Raw genomic sequence first — 16,957 nt, 5'->3', positions numbered from 1 at the left:
TCAATTTCAGGTGGCGGCCATTTTGCAAGCTGCTGTTGATTGCAAAGGACACCATAGGAGACTAAGACGTTGCGAATGTCACATGGGCAAAACAAGAAAATAGGTGCGTCACGATTAGTCACTACCTTTTTTTTAAATTAATTTCTAATATTTCAGGCAAATGAGTCACAGCTGGTATGTGGGGGTGGAGAAAGGACATTGTGACTAGGCAATGTGCTTTTAAAGGGGATAGAAAGTGCATAGAAAGATGGAAGTTTTCCCTTTTGGATCATCATCAAACCAACCATTTGCCAATATTGATGATGGTGCATGCAGCAGACATACTCAAACACAAAAATGTGCTTGTGATGCTTAATAGATGAAGTTTTTTCTTTGTTTTTAATGAGTTAAAGTTTCCATGGATCTTGAGTGGCTCACGCAATTCACGATTAAACTGTAAATTGTGCACAGGGGGTTATTACAGGCCAGAGTTGCACAACATTTTTTTTTCTTCACTGCATGTGAGTTTGACATTTTTAATCAACTCAAGACTCACATAAGCTGAGTCCGAACTTGGCCGGAGGTCCACGTCTTTGTGCTGCTCTCTTTTATCCCCTGCATGGTGCACAATTGGCAGCTACCGTTGCGTCAGTCAGACAGAGCTTAGGCTGCGCCAACTGCACAAGTCACATTGTAATCTTTGCAGTGTAATCGTCGGATTTAGATCCCCGCCTTCATCCCCAATGAGATAAAAGTCAAAGGAACACCATTTACAATGTTATAATACACGCAAAAGCTCTAAATCCTGACGATTAGACGAAAAAAAAGGGGATTCAAGAAAAATGTACCTCAAGTAATAAATGGGATGTAGGAATAATGACTTGTGGAGTAACAAATCTGCCATGTTCCAGGCTTGTTTTTCTTTTTCATTAAGATTGTATTCATCGTGAACCAATGCAAAGTGGACTAGTTGAATGGAAGACAAAATGGAGCGGATGGAGCATCAGTAAAGATGACTTTTCCAATGCAGTTTATATGCACTCCAGGGACGTCTGTGGAAAAAGCATCTAAACAGTTTGCCAATAACCACCAAAAAGATTTATGGTTTGGGGTAAAAAAAAACGAAAAGGTGTGCTGTTTACAGCAGAGAAGGCTTTTGTTCCATTCAGAAGGAGTCTCAAGGGAGAAAAGTTCAAGCATATCTAATTTCTTTGGCAGTCATTTGAGATTCAGTGAAATTGTTCAGGTTGGTTGGAAAATCAAACAAAGTACTTTCATCTATTTGGAGGCCGCACTTCTTGTCATTGTGTAGTTTTTAATTTTAGGAGATGATTAAAATATCTAGCAGATTTATAGGTGGCTCTGAGTTTTCTTGATGATTTTTCTCCACTTGTGGATAGGTGGACTACCGCTGGCCACCAACCTGCGCAGGAGGCTGCAGGGTTGAAGGGAAGGCACGTCTGGGTGGGCCCGCAGATAGTGCTCCAGCCTCTCCAGGACCCGAGTCAGGCCCACCATATTGGCGTAGTACATCGGACCGCCGCGGTGCTTGGGCCAGCCGTAGCCCAGCACATAGATGACATCGATGTCTTCAGGTCCAGCTGCTATTCCTTCCTCAAGGATGCGGAAGCCCTCGTTGATCAGGGTGTACAGACAGCGCTCAAGCACCTCCTGACACTCTATGCGGCGTGCAGCCAGGCCATGTCGGGCTCGATATTCCTCCAGAAGGTTGTTCAGCCATGGGTCAGGTTTGGCCTCATGAGGGTTGTCATAACGATACCATCCTCGGCCTGTTTTCTGTCCAAAGCGCCCTTGCTCATAGAGCAGATCGCCGAGGGGGCTGTACCTGCGGCCTTGTCGGACCCGAACTGAAGTGCCGGGCTGCACCAGACCTTCTCCCTTCCTAACCCTCCAGCCTACATCAATGCCGGAGAGGTCTGACATTCTGAAGAGCCCCATGGTGAAACCAAACTCCTCCAGCGCTTCGTCTACCAAATCGGGTGTGGCTCCCTCTTCCAACAAGAAAAAGCCTTGTTCCAGGTACGGCTTCAGCATGCGGTTCCCCACAAATCCGTGACAGTTCCCCACAGCCACGCCCACTTTGCCCATTTGTTTGCCCAGATTCATGGCGGTGGCCACAGCTTCGGGAGAGGAACGCGAGCCATACACCACCTCCAACAGCTTCATGACGTGTGCCGGGGCAAAGAAATGCACCCCAACCACCTGCTCCGGGAGGCGGCTCTGCGAGGCCAGGAGGTCGATGTCTAATGTGGACGTGTTGGTGCACAAGAATGCTTCTGGTTTGCAAATGGCAGACAGATTCTTGAAGAGTTGCTTCTTCAGTTCCATGTCTTCAAACACAGCCTCGATGACCAGGTCAACATCCGCGACTGCTTGGAGGTTTGCACTATAGGTGATCAGATCAAGTGGAGGGATCCCCCCTCGTCTCTTGGCCCCTCGTTGAAGCATCCCTGATATGGCCTCCTGTGCTTCTTTCAATGGCTTCTCCTGAGCTTCCACAGCAATCACAGACAACCCCGCCTGAGCAAGGGAAACTGTTATGCCTCTGCCCATTGTCCCAAGACCTAAGCAGATCAAAGATGTAAAATACAAATGATTATTCAAGTGACTTTGATTGTATAAAATTGGATGTGTCTTTAAGGAGGCCTTTAAAGTCTTTGTAGCAACCCGCCATGTTGAGGCTTGAAATATTTGAAGATTGTTATTCAAAAAATGGCCCTTCATCAATTTGTTTTTAACTCATTCTGTGCCATTCACGAATTTATTCGGGAATTAAAAATATAACGTGGAGCGCCATTCCTGAATTTGTTCAGGTTATGGTTTTTCTTGCTTGGGTGCCGATAAAGTGCCGGCCAGACCTCTGGCAATGACATGAGGCTTCAATATTGTAAAACTATAATGTGCAGCACAAAGCAAAGCTACAGATTGCGCATGTTTTGTGGGTGCCTGCTTTTTTGTGGGCGGTTTAGGGCACATCTGTGTAATAATCATAATATGCATTTAATCCATGCCCCACCATTAACGGACAACAGACGTCACTTTTTTGTTTCCTAACTGACATCAGAAAAACGTTTTATAGCATCTAAAATACCCAAAACACGCAGTATGATATTTTTATTCAAATGCAAAACACCAATAAAAATGACTGAAAGTGTCCAAAATCTGCAAAAAAATTGAGGTGCGAATTGGGCATTTTCAGAAAGTCCCGGCCCCAGTTCGTGACGTCACGTGGTTCGTGGTGTCATCTTGTCTTGCTGGAGAATCAAAACAATGGCTTCAGATTCGGAGAATATGCTTTCTTGTTACACATCCAGTTATGAATATGATGCAAATAGTTCTGAAGAGGAAAGCATACATGTTTGCAATCGATTAAAGAATTTATTCCGTGCCATTTTGAGGCAACATTGGGGGGAAATGTATCACCGGGAAGGGGGCAGAAGATGGCGACCTTTGAGGAATTGATCAGCCCGTTTCCACGGGCTGATCAATTTCTTCCATGGAGCTTGATCGCCCTCTTCTGGTGGCTTTTTGGTGCAACACGAGGTTTTCATTCCATACAAGTACAGCAAAATACGTTGACGTGATAGAAGGACTGCTACAATGCGTCTTTTTTTCTGTCAGGGGCGTTCCTTCAGTGACGTCACGTACAGACTCGTCACCAACTCAAAAACAAGACTTCCGGAATATTCAGAGCGAGTCTTAAAACAAAAATATAGCTATATGCAGTGGAATCTTTGTAAAATACGCTCATTAGAAGTGATTTGAAGCCATTTTACAAATTATGGACACAACTTGTCCGGAGACGGTTGTCCTTTATGGTGCATAGATTATTTAGATAATAATAATAATAATAATAATAATAATAATAATAATAATAATAATAATAATAATAATAATAATAATACATTTAATTTGTAAGCGCCTTTAAAAATCTCAAGGACACATTACAGTCACTGGATAAAAACTTTTTTGTGTGGGTGAGCAGCGGCAGCGAGTTCATTTGGCCATGAATGACATTGATACAAGCGTAAATTGCTATTATTTTGCACTTATTCACTGCCATTCACAAATTTTTTGGGCAATTGAAAATATGACGTTGAGCGCCACGCCCGAATTTGTACATTTTTTTCTTGCTTGGATGCCAACAAAGCGCTGCTCAGACCTCTGGGAATGTTATCCCTTCCACAAGGGGGCAGCATTTCCCTTTTTTCCCATGTTAGCGCTTTTTTCCAGCTTCAGCTGTTGTTAAAGTGATATATAAATTAATATGTATGTATTGCATTGTATTTTGGACAGCTGCCCTCATTTCAAACTCAAATAACTCCAGACCAAAATAATTTAGGAAACAACTTTTTTTCTGATGAAAGAAGAGAGCCTAACGTTTCTTATGCCGTATTGAATGTTTATGTAGTTCTGAAACTATTATATAGACTATATTTTGTGGGTCCTGGAATTCGAGTGACAATGACAAAAACTCTGGCACTGGTGTGGACACATTTTTGCACATGTCTGGCAGTGAATGAGTTAATGCCTCTGCAAATTACTAATACAAAAACATCATCAGCCTTTTTCCACTGATTAGTTAGCTCTGGAAATGATGCAAAGTCATTCATCGAAAGCCATTAATAATCATGACATGTCATACCTTGATGATCTTGTGGACCAAGAATCCGTGGTTACAAGAACTAACGATAAATATTTGCTCACATTAACTTTCTCTCCTTAATTTGATTTCGCTCTGGATATCGCAGTACTGTATAGCATATCACTGATAACAAGCCTTTGCAGTCAAACTGGTGTAAGTCATAGTGTCCTCCCTACAGGGAATGCTGCTTCTTGAGCATTCTGGATGTGTGAGTCTTTGCAGCCTGTGCATGAAATTTGCAGGCTTGGATAGAAGCAACCGCAGAGTCTGCGTCAAGGGGGGGGGGGGGGGGGGGGGGGGTGATTATGTTGTAAATATCACGCATAAGGAGGTGCAAATGTGATTTATTATATTATATTTTATAATAGTATGCTGGTTAAATGGAATTGAAACATGTAAAATGAAGCTAAAATGTCAGAGTTAAGAGTCGTTTATCTGATATTAAAATGGTTATTTCATGTCAATAATCAAGTGCTCAAGTCTTACCGATGACTGCCGTTTTACGAATCGTCCTGGGCTTGCTGTCATCCCAGCGTGCCCCATTGGGCAGACTCCACCTGGCCACAGCTCTTTGAGCAAAGAAACTGTACTGCAGAGCTCGAGCCTGGCCAGAGGTGAACAGCGTGTCCATCAGCTCTTTTTCCCGCTGCATGCCCACCGCGTAGGGCATCGTGGCGGCCGCCTGCAGTGCTTGGACACAAGCCACCGGCGCGATGGCTCCACGGGCGCTCTGCCGGATCTTCTGCATCGCTGCTTCAAATAGGGCATCCACATCGGGAGGACAAGGGCACGGGCGGTCACTGACACGGCGGCCGTCTAGAGACTGTTCTGAAGGTGAAAAAAAGCAGACCTTAGAGGACCACCGACATCACTTTTTTGTTTCCTAACTGACATCAGAAAAACGTTTTATACTATAAAACGTTTATAAGTAGCTCGTATGCTGAAAAAGTGTGAGCACCCCTGTTTTATAGCATCTAAAATACCCAAAACACGCAGTATGATATTTTTAGTCAAATGTAAAACACCAATAAAAATGACTTAAAGTGTGCTGAAACTGCAAAAAAATGAAACCGGAAAAGGCCACTTTCAGAAGGTCCCGCCCCCTTGTTCGTGGTGTCACCCCAAGACGTCTTGCCTTGCTGGAAAATCAAAACAATGGCTTCAGATTCGGAGAATATGCTTTCTTGTTACTTATCCAGTTATGAATATGATTCAAATAGTTCTGAAGAGGAAAGCATACATGTTTGCAATCGATTCAATAATTTATTCCGTGCCATTTTGAGGTATCTGGGGGCGGGAAATGTAGCACCAAAAAGAGGCAGAAGATGGCGACAAAGCTCCGTGTAAGGAATTAATCAGTGGTGGGCTGATTAATTCCTTACACGGAGCTTTGTCGCCATCTTCTGCCTCTTTTTGGTGCTACACGAAGTTTTCAGACAAGTACAGCAAAATGCATTGATGTGATGGAAGGACTGCTACAATGTCTCCTTTTTTCGGTCAGGGGCGTTCCTTCAGTGACGTAACGTGAGGACTCGTCACCAACTCAAAAACAAGACTTCCGGAATATTCAGTGCGAGTCTTAAAATGTAAACTATACCTATATGCGCTGGAATCTTATTAAAATACGCTCAGTAGAAGTCTTTTGAAGCGATTTTACAAATAATGGACACAACTTGTCCGGAGATGTCGGTTGTCCTTTAAAGGGCTTTTTCTGACCAACATTTGCATTGCTATGCAAAATTTCCCCCAACGTCCACCATTAGATTGTTATTTTTGGCATAGTATCACCCACATATACAGAGTGGGCCAAAACTATATATTTCTTTCAAAAGTGTTTCCATTCACACTGATAAACTGCATTCCTTAATTTTTCCATTCACTTTGCAACACAGCAATTTGAAATTTACTAATGTTGATTAAGATGAAAAACAACCACACAGCTGTGGAGACAGGACAACAAATATTTAAAAGAAAGGGAAAATGTGTGATAAAGCGCATTTAGCTGTTGATGATTTCAAGAATAAATTGAGGAAATGGACATCTTCGGGTGATTTATTTTAGATCTTTAACATTTTTTATGGTTAACACTATACTCAGTGTTGGGTTAGATTTTTATTCATATGTTTTTTCTTGTTTTTTTTGTCAGAAAGACCTCACATTTCCTACTGTCTGCTTATTCAATGGTAGACTCACTGTGTGTTCCAATTTGGAAGTTGTTTTTTTTTGTGAGATGCTACGCGGGGATTCAATATCAATAGGTTTGGTGTTTGCGCTGATTTCAATTTCGGTAGGGGGGAGGTCTACTCAATTCCTCATTCCTGTCTCTCTTGACATGATTACACAAGGCAGCAGCTAGAATCTTTCACAGCGTCGTTGAATTACCCTGAGCTCTAGAAAATGGGTCACCGTGGCAAAGATTAAACGGCCGCTCACCAATCCACTGACTCCAATTTGTTCCAATCAGCAGATCACATCACTAACAGTGAATCAAGAATGAATGAAAGGGTGGTAATTTCAGGCTTTAATGTTATATCATGCCCACAGTTTAAGTCGACGTTTATGTGCTTTGGTGGTAGAAGATGACCACAAGGGAACTTTACTTCAGTCAGCCATTAATCGGTAACTGCTGCACTATTTCCATGGATTATTTCAGCGATGAGAGGGTGGTCCCAACAGATGCGTCGGGCAGATGTCACAACCGCTGCGTGAAAATACTTAATCCCGTCAGTATATGCATGTGTGGACTGTATCAGGGACACGTGCATCCATTTGACTGCGCACTCTTGTACATTGACACATGGATGCTCTCCACTGCTTGGCACACGTGCCCACTCAGTTTACGTTGCCTTTATGATGTTGATTCTATGTCAACCGTTCGTAACCTCGCCACTTAAAACAAAATGGGATCATCCGTTTGAATAGTCAAATTTTTCTATTTGACGAACTCCCATCCTTCTTGTGCTTCTCTGTACATTTCTGCCTGACTTGCTCGCATCCTCGTTTTTATCCAACAACCCTGACTGAAGTTGTGTTGGCAGAATGCGGAAAACAGGGAAATGGTTAATTCAAAAGAGCCTAAATTCACTCTACACCATTAAAAAGTTTAAATAAATAATACCAATAACATTCAAAAGTGAGTTATCTTAAAGGACAACCGACATCACTTTTTTTGTTTCCTAACTGACATCAGAATAACGTTTTATAGCAACTAAAATACCCAAAACACGCAGTATGATATTTTTTGTCAAATGCAAAACACCAATAAAAATGAGTTAGTGTCTAAAAAGTACTTCAATTTGAAACCGGAAGTGGCCAGTTTCAGAAGGTCCCGCCCCCATGTTCGTGGTGTCACGGCAAGACGTCTTGCCTTGCTCGAGAATCAAAACAATGGCTTCAGATTCGGAGAATATGCTTTCTTGTTACTCATCCAGTTATGAATATGATTCAAATAGTTCTGAAGAAGAAAGCATACATGTTTGCAATCGATTAAATAATTTATTCCGTGTCATTTTGAGGCATCGGGGGTGGGAAATGTCACACCCAAAAAAGGCAGAACATGGCGACAAAGCCGTGTAAGGAATTAATCAGCCCGTTTCCACAGGCTGATTAATTCCTTACATGGAGCTTTGTCGCCCTCTTCTGCCTCTTTGTGGTCCTACATAACGTTTTCAGACCAAAGTACAGCAAAATGCATTGACGTGATGGAAGGACTGCTACAATGTGGCCTTTTTTCGGTCAGGGGCGTTCCTTACGTGACGTACGGACTCGACACCAACTCAAAAACAAGACTTCCGGAACATTCAGCGCCAGTCTTAAAACGTAAAATATAGCAATATGCGGTGGAATCTTTGTAAAATACGCTCAGTAGAAGTCATTTGAAGACATTTTACAAATTATGGACACAACTTGTCCGTAGACGTCGGTTGTCCTTTAAAGTGGGCTGGCCTAGCTTGACTGTAGTTATAATTTCTTATGTTTCTTGTCAAAAGGTTGAGCTAAGATTGTGTTAAGTGTGTAACAAGGATTATTTTGGTCATAGTATTTTTAAAACATAACATTTAAGTCAGGTTTATTGAAGAATTATGATTCAATAATTACAGTATGTGTTAACCCAGACCTGCTTGAATGGCAGGGAGCTGCTATTTATACAGCTGCAAGTACAAGGCCACATACAGTATGTGTCTGAAAGGACACAATTACTTATACAAATGCAGTTTTGTTGTCATATTAAATCAAATTTAATTTTCAAATAACTATAGACTGATTTGTAATTCAAGTAATATAACCAGCCACATTTGACCATTTGTGCAACACACAATGAAACAAAATCTGCCTTTGCAAAGATTGTACTGGTGTGTAGTCACAAGGGTACACAAGCCCGGATAAATACAGAGGGTTGTGTCAATGGCTTCAGATTCAGAGAATATGCTTTCTTGTTACACATCCAGTTATCAATATGATGCAAATAGTTCTGAAGAGGAAAGCATACATGTTTGCAATCGATTAAAAAAAAATATTCCGTGCCATTATGAGGCAACATTGAGGAGAAATGTCTCAATGAAAAAGAGGCGCAAAATGGCGACCTCCTGTGGCCACCTCCGTTTCTACAGGCTGATAAATTCCTTATGTGGAGCTTGGACGCCCTCTTCTGGCAGCTTTTGTGTGCAACACGAGGTCCCCAGACCAAACAAGTACAGCAAAATACATTGATGTGATGGAAGGACTGCGGCAATGCATCTTTTTTTCGGTCAGGTGGCGTTCCTTTAGTGACATCACGTACGGACTTGTCACCAACTCAAAAACAAGACTTCCTGAATATTCAGCGCGAGTCTTAAAACATAAAATGTAGCTATATGCGGTGGAATCTTATTAAAATACGCTCAGTGGAAGTCGTTTGAAGCCATTTTACAAATTATGGACACAATTTGTCCGGAGACGTCAGTTGCCCTTGAAAATATCTCACACGTTGGGGCTAATATATTGAAGTTATGACTGGCCAAAGCATGCAGTATTATGACAAACAGTCTGCAAAATAGGCACATATTTTTATATATGTATATAGTGTGATGAATGACTCACTAGCTTGGCCCCAGTGTGTTTAGTTAGCAACACCTGTTTGAGGTCAGGCCTTTTTTTTTTAAATTGGACAATGTATGATGAGTAAATATGGTATTGTCATTGCATGTGAAGGTGCACCAAAAGTAATTCCTCGTATACCAACACGATGTAAATCCCTCAATTGTTTTGTGTACGGAAAAAGGAGAAAACACTTACCCATTCATGATTTTGATTTAAAAAACAAATGCCAATATTTAACTAATTTTCACAAACAGACAAAGATTGCCCATGAATATTCTGAGAATGTTTGTCCCTTTTGCCCCTTCTGAATAATACAGCAAAGGCTGCGGAGACATCAGAGCACCACGTCTCACGCGGCCATGAAACATTCATGGCTGCTGCTGAGTATTCTCATCCCCTTCACTTCTCTGACAATTGTAGATGAGAAAATTCTACACAGATGCCCTGCCACACCAGTGATGGCATACCATGTGAGTAGATGGCAAGATGTAGTCTGACCTGCAACACTCTTGGCAAACTTGACAGCTGTATCCACAGTGCTGTGATCTGTAACCTGGTCCACGATTGTGAGTTTTAGCGCTTCGGCGGCGGTGATGTGACGCCCTGTGAGACAAACACGACAGCAAGTGAGTCTATGTGCTTCAAAAAAAAGTAATGTTATATACAGTAAAGTGTGTTTTTTTCTAATTCCCAAGATAAACGATGATGTTCAAGGCTGCTCTCTGCTGGTCATTTCAGTATACTACATTTACAAGAATGTTGCATTTGCAGTGTCTGAAGTACAAATCCCAAGCCATTCAGCATAACAACAATGATAATGTATTATTATTATTATTATTATTATATTAAATACATAAAAACATTTACACCTATGGACAATTTATCTTGTCACAAATTGCATGTATTTCCACATCGAAACAAAAAACAGTGACTTCAATGCAAAGTGTAAAATTTAGTGGTTGTTGTGACCAGTGGTGATGAGAGTTATAGCTGCCGGTAGTCCGGTAAGCCTTGGCAAACGTTGGGTTCCACCTGCAGCAGGTAGCAGACCCAGAGTCACCTCTGGAAGCCCCACTTTTGCCTGAAATTAAATTGATGTATGCATGAGTAAACGTGAATGTGCGCTGTCTTATCTAATGACAATAAAAGTTGTACACAATTGTTTTCAATACATATATCGTAAGCGTAATCATTGTGTGTTATTCTACCGTATGTTCTCAATTGCTTTGTGCAACCTCGAATGAATGGACAAAATAAAAAGTTACATTTCCCTTGATGCAGTTTAAACGGTACAGTGCCAAATTTGTATTTTTTCAAATAATTGTCTTCTCTCAAATAGGCATCTCAAGCATGCTGGAGCCTCTCACAGCCGTCATCAGGCAGTTGGCGGGGGACACGTTGAACTGGTTGCCAAGCAATCGCATGGCACACAAAGACAGGCAATCATTCGCCCTCAGTCACGTACAGGAACAATTTAGGTTGTTCCATTAAGCCGTCTTAGGCAGCTCAAAAAATATTAACTCTGTAATGTTTGAGATTTTGTACATTAACCAAGTGAAGTATCGTGTGAGACCTGAGAATGTACTTGGATCTGAATATTGAACTAACCCTGGAATGAGCTATTCGATAGTGACATCCAAGTGCCAACTCCAGGCCTCCACCCAGTGCTACCCCCTCGATGGCTGCCACCACTGGTTTGTCCGCCACTTCTATGGCGTGGATCATTGGCACCAGTGGAGGCCCAGTCATGGGTGTACCAAACTCTCTGATATCTGCTCCTGTTAATAAAGACACATAGTGTTTTGTGTATGCAATATCATCAGTGAAAAGATGGTATGACTATTCTGTAAGTAGTTCAATTTAATGTGAGGCTAGAACTCTGAACTTGTGAACTGGTATATGAGTCATTTTTACATAAAACGCCCCCTTTCATGTGATTAACAACAAAGCGTAGCGTTCTACGCTGTGCTTACCCCCGCAAAACACTCCATTCTGGCCACATATCACAACAGACTTCACATCGGGATCCTCAAGTGCTGTCTTCACAGTGTCTACGATGCCCTGGCGTACTGCTGCACTGTATTATATATAAAGTACACACTTTATTGTGAATTGACTTTCACATATCTCACATTTGGAGAGAGAGTATTAGTTAACCTAAAGTGTTCAGGTGTGAATTGACCCCTTCAATGCAATCTCCTGATATGGAATTAACACATATGGGTTCTCATCACATTGTGCTAATTTCAAAGAATAAAAACAAATCAAAATTCTGCACAACATACCTTAATGCATTAACAGGAGGATTTTGAAGCGTAATCAAGCCGACGTTTCCCAAAATGCGAGAATATTGAGCCATTTTCCCACAAAAGCAATGGCTTTTTTATTGCGTGCAGTGAACTTTGTAACGTCGATGTTTTTGCTGACAGAACTACTTCAACTCTTGCACCCTCAAAAGGCACGATAGCATCCACAACTGTTTTCATCTTGCATTTAAATGAGCACAACTCGGGGCGTTCAAGAACATTTGCGCCCCCTAACGTGGCTGTAGTTTAAAACAATTGCGTCTTGATTTATTTATTAACTACGGTATTCATAAATACTTAACCACCATATAAGTTAATGTATATTTTACACCCAAATATTTAACTGTGGTAAAAAATAGAATGAATTATTACAATAATGCGAAGAGTGACGTCATGAGTTGGGCGGCCCTTTTGTGTTTCCGCAAGTAGGATACAATGTCCTCGATCAATTGACTCATTAAAGTTTCCACTCATATATTGTTAGAAATAATATAACAATTTTACACTCAAATATAGCGGCATCGGGTGAACATTGTAGAGGGGAAAGTGACAATTTTAAAAGGGTGGCTTGTGTGGGCGTGTCATGTGACTCAGCTATCGTTTTATCTTTGCTGTTGCCGTCATAATGCAACGCTTGGGACGCCAAATAAAATAATCGAACACTCTTCATTTCAAATGTTATTTATATTTCATCTTTGGGGTCAAATGACAATCGTGAAAAAAAGAGCGTTGTAGGGAAGTGACGTCACTAAGTACGCACGTTTCAGTTCTGCCTGTCACGTGACCCGGCTGCTTTGTCTGTCAAAAAAACACAAACAAACATAAACTGAGTGGCGACTATGCGCTCACTCATTGGACTTGCCTCCGTGGTCGTCGCTGCAACCGTGTACCTCTATTTCCTGTCTCTTTACTTGCCCCCTGGACCACAGAGACCGGTTCAGACTCCAGCCGAGACCCAACATGCCGCCGCCGAAGCAGAAGGGTCCGAGGTGTCAACTGAGAGTACAGAGGACACGAGAAGCAGGTTGGAGTATTTCTATTAATTCGGATGGACATGCTCATGTGCTCACTTTTCTCATTTTGTATTGCTGAACTTGTAAGCGTGTTATTAGATAGAGCCGAAGCCGACAGGTTTATGAAATGAACACTTTTATTATGTATATTCAGTCTGTATAATACGTAATACAGATGTTATGTTCGTTCCTCATAATACAATATTCGAGCCACTTTTCTGTCTTTATTCCGGCAGCATGCTCCTATACTTGCAGATTACATTTTTTCCTTGGAAAAAAATTATGTGAAGTGTTATGAATGTGCATTAATATTTTTTCATCTTATTAAAACCTGACTATTGTGTCATGACAGCTCTATTTCAATAATTTACTATATTTCTTAAAATCTAAGTGTTCGTCACATCATGTGAAACTTGCATTGAAACCCCTACCTAAATCTAAAATGGAAGAAATTACAGAAGTCTGTGGAATGGCTTTGTATTTTTTTTATTTAAATCCAATCCAATACAATACATATTGATTTATATAATGCTTCAACAACAGCTGAACTTTAACATGTTTCTGTTCAGTAGGAACTGATTCTCATCCAAATTTTAAACTCCTCTTTTTCCCACACCGATGATTAAGGACTTTTTATTGAAATTCTAAATGTATAATGTAATTACGAATGGAAAACCTTTTCCCTTTGAATTTTCTATTTTGCCTTTCAATGTGTTTAACTATATGAAGTACATTGAGTTTGTCTTACAAATGATTGTTGTCCAAACAAAGCAAAACAACACGTTAATGTATTGTGCATTTTTCCTCTGACCCGCCTGTTTGTTTTTTTCATAGGTTGAAATTTCCATCTGACTTGGAGGATCTGCGAGAACTCTCCGAGCTTCTTCAATTCTACAAGACGGAGCACACGGCCTATGTATTGCTTCTCTTCTGCAGTGCTTACCTCTACAAGCAGTCCTTTGCCATCCCCGGATCCTCCTTCCTGGTAAGAAAAGTGTTGACACAACCCTATAGGCCAATGGAGCTCAATATGTAAATCGCGATCGACCAGTTGATCTCCAGTTGACTGACCTCAGGTTGTCTGTTGCTTCAATGGTGTATTCGAGTCACACATGTTGACTAAGAATATGACAGCATGAAACTTTTAAATATGATAACTACTTATTCTCTATCACTTGATCATTTTAAAAGTAGCTCCCATGCTGAAAAAGTGTGGGCACCCCTGCTATAGGTCAATAACAAGACTTCTTGTTCTGTGTAGAACATCTTAGCGGGAGCCATATTTGGACTGTACTGGGGTTTGCTGCTGGCCTGTGTGCTCACCACGCTGGGGTCCACAGCCTGCTACCTTCTGTCCCAGGCCTTTGGGAAAGGCTACATTGTCAGACTCTTCCCAGATAAGGTGTCCATGCTCCAGAGTAAGGTAAACACACACACACACTTACTGACACATACTGAAGAACTGACATACACATAGACATACTGATGTCAGGTATTTGAAACACCTACAATACACTTTCTGTAAGATAAGAATCTGTTTTAAATTACATACTGAAGAAACCGATATTGATAATTGTGTCAAAGCAGTTTTTTTGACAAGGCTGGAACAGATTAAGTGGATTTCAATTCATTTCTATGGGTGAAGATGTTTTAAAATTTGAATAAAAGTTATATCTCAAGGCATCATTGTCCAGTATGTTTTCTTGACTTGGCTTTTTGTGACTGATATTACTTTCTTTCCTTCACAGGTGGAGCAAAACAAAGATTGCCTGTTCTTCTTCCTTCTCTTCTTAAGGTTTTTCCCCATGACGCCCAACTGGTTCCTCAACATGTGTGCCCCTGTCGTCAACATCCCCGTCACCTTCTTCTTCTGCTCCGTCTTCATCGGTAAGCACAGAAGCTGATGGGGGATTGTGGTCACATCATGTCAAAGCATGAAGTGCTTTTGGAGTTTACATGTCAATTAACTACATACTCATCTCGACTCGCTTGATTGTAGTTTGATGTTTCTATGATCCTATTTATTAACCATCAGTACTTGGACGAGTTGAATTAGTGTATTTTCCGGTGTATAAGGTGCACTGGAGTATAAGGCGCAGGTGTATTTCAAACTTTTTCATATGTAAGGTGCACCGGCCTTCAATCAATGAAAAAAGTTTTCTAAATATAATATTTAAATATAGAATAGTTTTCCAAATATAAGGCGTACCACATCATAAGATGCTACAGTAGAGGCTGGGGTTACGTACGACTTCTACAGGGAGAACATGGAGTCGGCGGTTGTGGCTCGATATTACTTCACACATAAGGCACACCTGCATAAAAGGCGCATGGTCATCTTTTGTAGAAAATCAAGACTTTTGGGTACACCAGAAAATACAGCACTTGAATATTAATATTCCCTAACACATGCCCTAATGGCCTCTGGTTCTAAATGTATGCACTACTGTCATTTTAATTGATTTGATTGTGTTATTCATTGTCATGTGTTATTCATTGTCATGTGTTATTCATTGTCATTCATTGACAAAGACAATACCTGAAGGTGAAATTCAACCGACTCTTGCAATTCATAAATTGAACAAGAAATACCTTTATTTAGCGTAGCATGCCGTCTTGTCTTTTAGGTCTGCTGCCCTACAACTTCATCTGTGTGCAGACGGGTGTCATGTTGGCAGAAGTCTCATCCTTGGACCACTTGTTTTCCTGGCAGCGCCTCGCCCAGCTTCTGGCAACAGCTTGCGCGGCACTGGTGCCCGGTGCCCTCATACGCCGTTACGGCCAGCGGCGCCTCAGAGGGACCGCCTTCCACGAGCCCAATGGACTCCCCGACAACAAGAAAGTCCACTGAAACACTATGTGGGTTCTTTATCGGGACGGCGGGACCCGGCCATCAGTTTGTACAAGGAAATATACAGGGAGGGACAACTTTCGGCGATTCCAATCAATCAGCTACCTCACAGCAGTATTGAAACTGCTTTTGGGAAAAATGACTTCAAGGGGAGCACCTTAGTTGGAACCATGTACAAAATAGCATTTGTCAATTTTGAATACAACTCCAAAGTTGTCCTGCTGTATAACTCAATATGTATTGTATTGAACAATTTAGAGCAGTGTTTCTTTACCCAGGTTCGAGCAATTCCTAAATCGGGGGTTCGACGGAGCCTCTGCCATGGAGGTTAAACACATGCGGCTCAACGTGTTAATTTGCGATGACACGCCCACTTGGTCATCATTGGCTGCAGATGATCACATGACATTGCTTGTCCAATCAGTGCTGTAGGAAATTGTGTTCACTTCGTTGTCAATGTGTCACTGTCGTCATAGATTTGTAAAAAAAAAACGTATGCTTATGTCTTGAAATTCTATTTGCTTTTTTCTGTTTTTTTTTAAATTAATTTTTTAGGTATCTTGAATTTGTCTCTCACTAATAGATATGTGTTATATATATACTATATATATAAACTCCAGGGATAAACTCAAGATCACCCACTCCCTGAATAAAGACAAGCAGTGTACATGTAACAAACATGGACAGTATTGTTCATTTTTTACTGAATGTATGCTTCCCCCAGGCAGCAGAAAGCCACTCAATTATTCATACAACCCTCACTCAGTTCGTGATGAAAACTGCAAGAAATTGGCAGGGAAGAGGGGCCGGGGGATAAAGATTAATAGGCCACAATATTAGGTACACCTGCACAACTCAAATACAGTATGAGAGCTATGCAGGAGACAATTTCATTCAGCCTTTAGAAATGCAATAATACTCAGTTTGATTGACTTGGTCAGAGATGTCAACAGTGTTTTCATGTCATTACGTGCCGTACGTGACGTCACTAAAAGGGACCGCCCCTGACCGTAAAAAAGATGCATTGTAGCGATCCTTCCATCACGTCAATGTATTTTGCTGT

General features: G+C 41.2%; 2 protein-coding genes across 2 annotated transcripts; one reads left to right on the top strand and one right to left on the bottom strand.

Moving 5' to 3' along the window:
* Positions 1–359: 359 nt before the first annotated feature.
* ehhadh (enoyl-CoA hydratase and 3-hydroxyacyl CoA dehydrogenase) lies at positions 360–12,232 on the bottom strand. The gene is made up of 7 exons (XM_089003446.1): positions 12,010–12,232; positions 11,698–11,801; positions 11,333–11,502; positions 10,694–10,805; positions 10,223–10,327; positions 5,132–5,473; positions 360–2,564 (listed from the first exon to the last, which is right to left on the bottom strand). The coding sequence occupies exons 1-7, from the start codon at positions 12,081–12,083 to the stop codon at positions 1,330–1,332; spliced, it is 2,142 nt and encodes a 713-aa protein (XP_088859572.1). The 5' UTR covers positions 12,084–12,232; the 3' UTR covers positions 360–1,329.
* Positions 12,233–12,834: 602 nt separating this feature from the next.
* Positions 12,835–16,572, top strand: tmem41aa (transmembrane protein 41aa). Its single transcript, XM_089003451.1, has 5 exons — positions 12,835–13,054; positions 13,878–14,028; positions 14,305–14,466; positions 14,792–14,930; positions 15,671–16,572. The coding sequence occupies exons 1-5, from the start codon at positions 12,870–12,872 to the stop codon at positions 15,892–15,894; spliced, it is 861 nt and encodes a 286-aa protein (XP_088859577.1). The 5' UTR covers positions 12,835–12,869; the 3' UTR covers positions 15,895–16,572.
* The last annotated feature ends 385 nt before the right edge of the window (positions 16,573–16,957 follow it).

This window comes from Hippocampus bargibanti, linkage group LG08, assembly GCF_051943395.1.
Source record: "Hippocampus bargibanti isolate YZ-2025 linkage group LG08, ASM5194339v1, whole genome shotgun sequence".
In the NCBI taxonomy this organism is placed as follows: Eukaryota; Metazoa; Chordata; class Actinopteri; order Syngnathiformes; family Syngnathidae; genus Hippocampus; species Hippocampus bargibanti.
Note: the sequence above shows the minus strand (reverse complement) of the source record. Positions and strands in the feature narration are given on the sequence as shown.

Bases quoted from the DNA above. Each gene is read 5' to 3' on its own strand.
- ehhadh (XM_089003446.1), bottom strand. From the start codon at position 12,083: ATGGCTCAATATTCTCGCATTTTGGGAAACGTCGGCTTGATTACGCTT. The intron at 10,328-10,693 runs GTCACAACAACC...TTTGTCTCACAG, and splicing joins TATAACTCTCATCACCACTG to GGCGTCACATCACCGCCGCC. The intron at 2,565-5,131 runs GTAAGACTTGAG...TGATCTGCTTAG, and splicing joins TCGTAAAACGGCAGTCATCG to GTCTTGGGACAATGGGCAGA.
- tmem41aa (XM_089003451.1), top strand. From the start codon at position 12,870: ATGCGCTCACTCATTGGACTTGCCTCCGTGGTCGTCGCTGCAACCGTG. The intron at 14,029-14,304 runs GTAAGAAAAGTG...TGTTCTGTGTAG, and splicing joins TCCCCGGATCCTCCTTCCTG to AACATCTTAGCGGGAGCCAT. The intron at 14,931-15,670 runs GTAAGCACAGAA...CTTGTCTTTTAG, and splicing joins CTTCTGCTCCGTCTTCATCG to GTCTGCTGCCCTACAACTTC.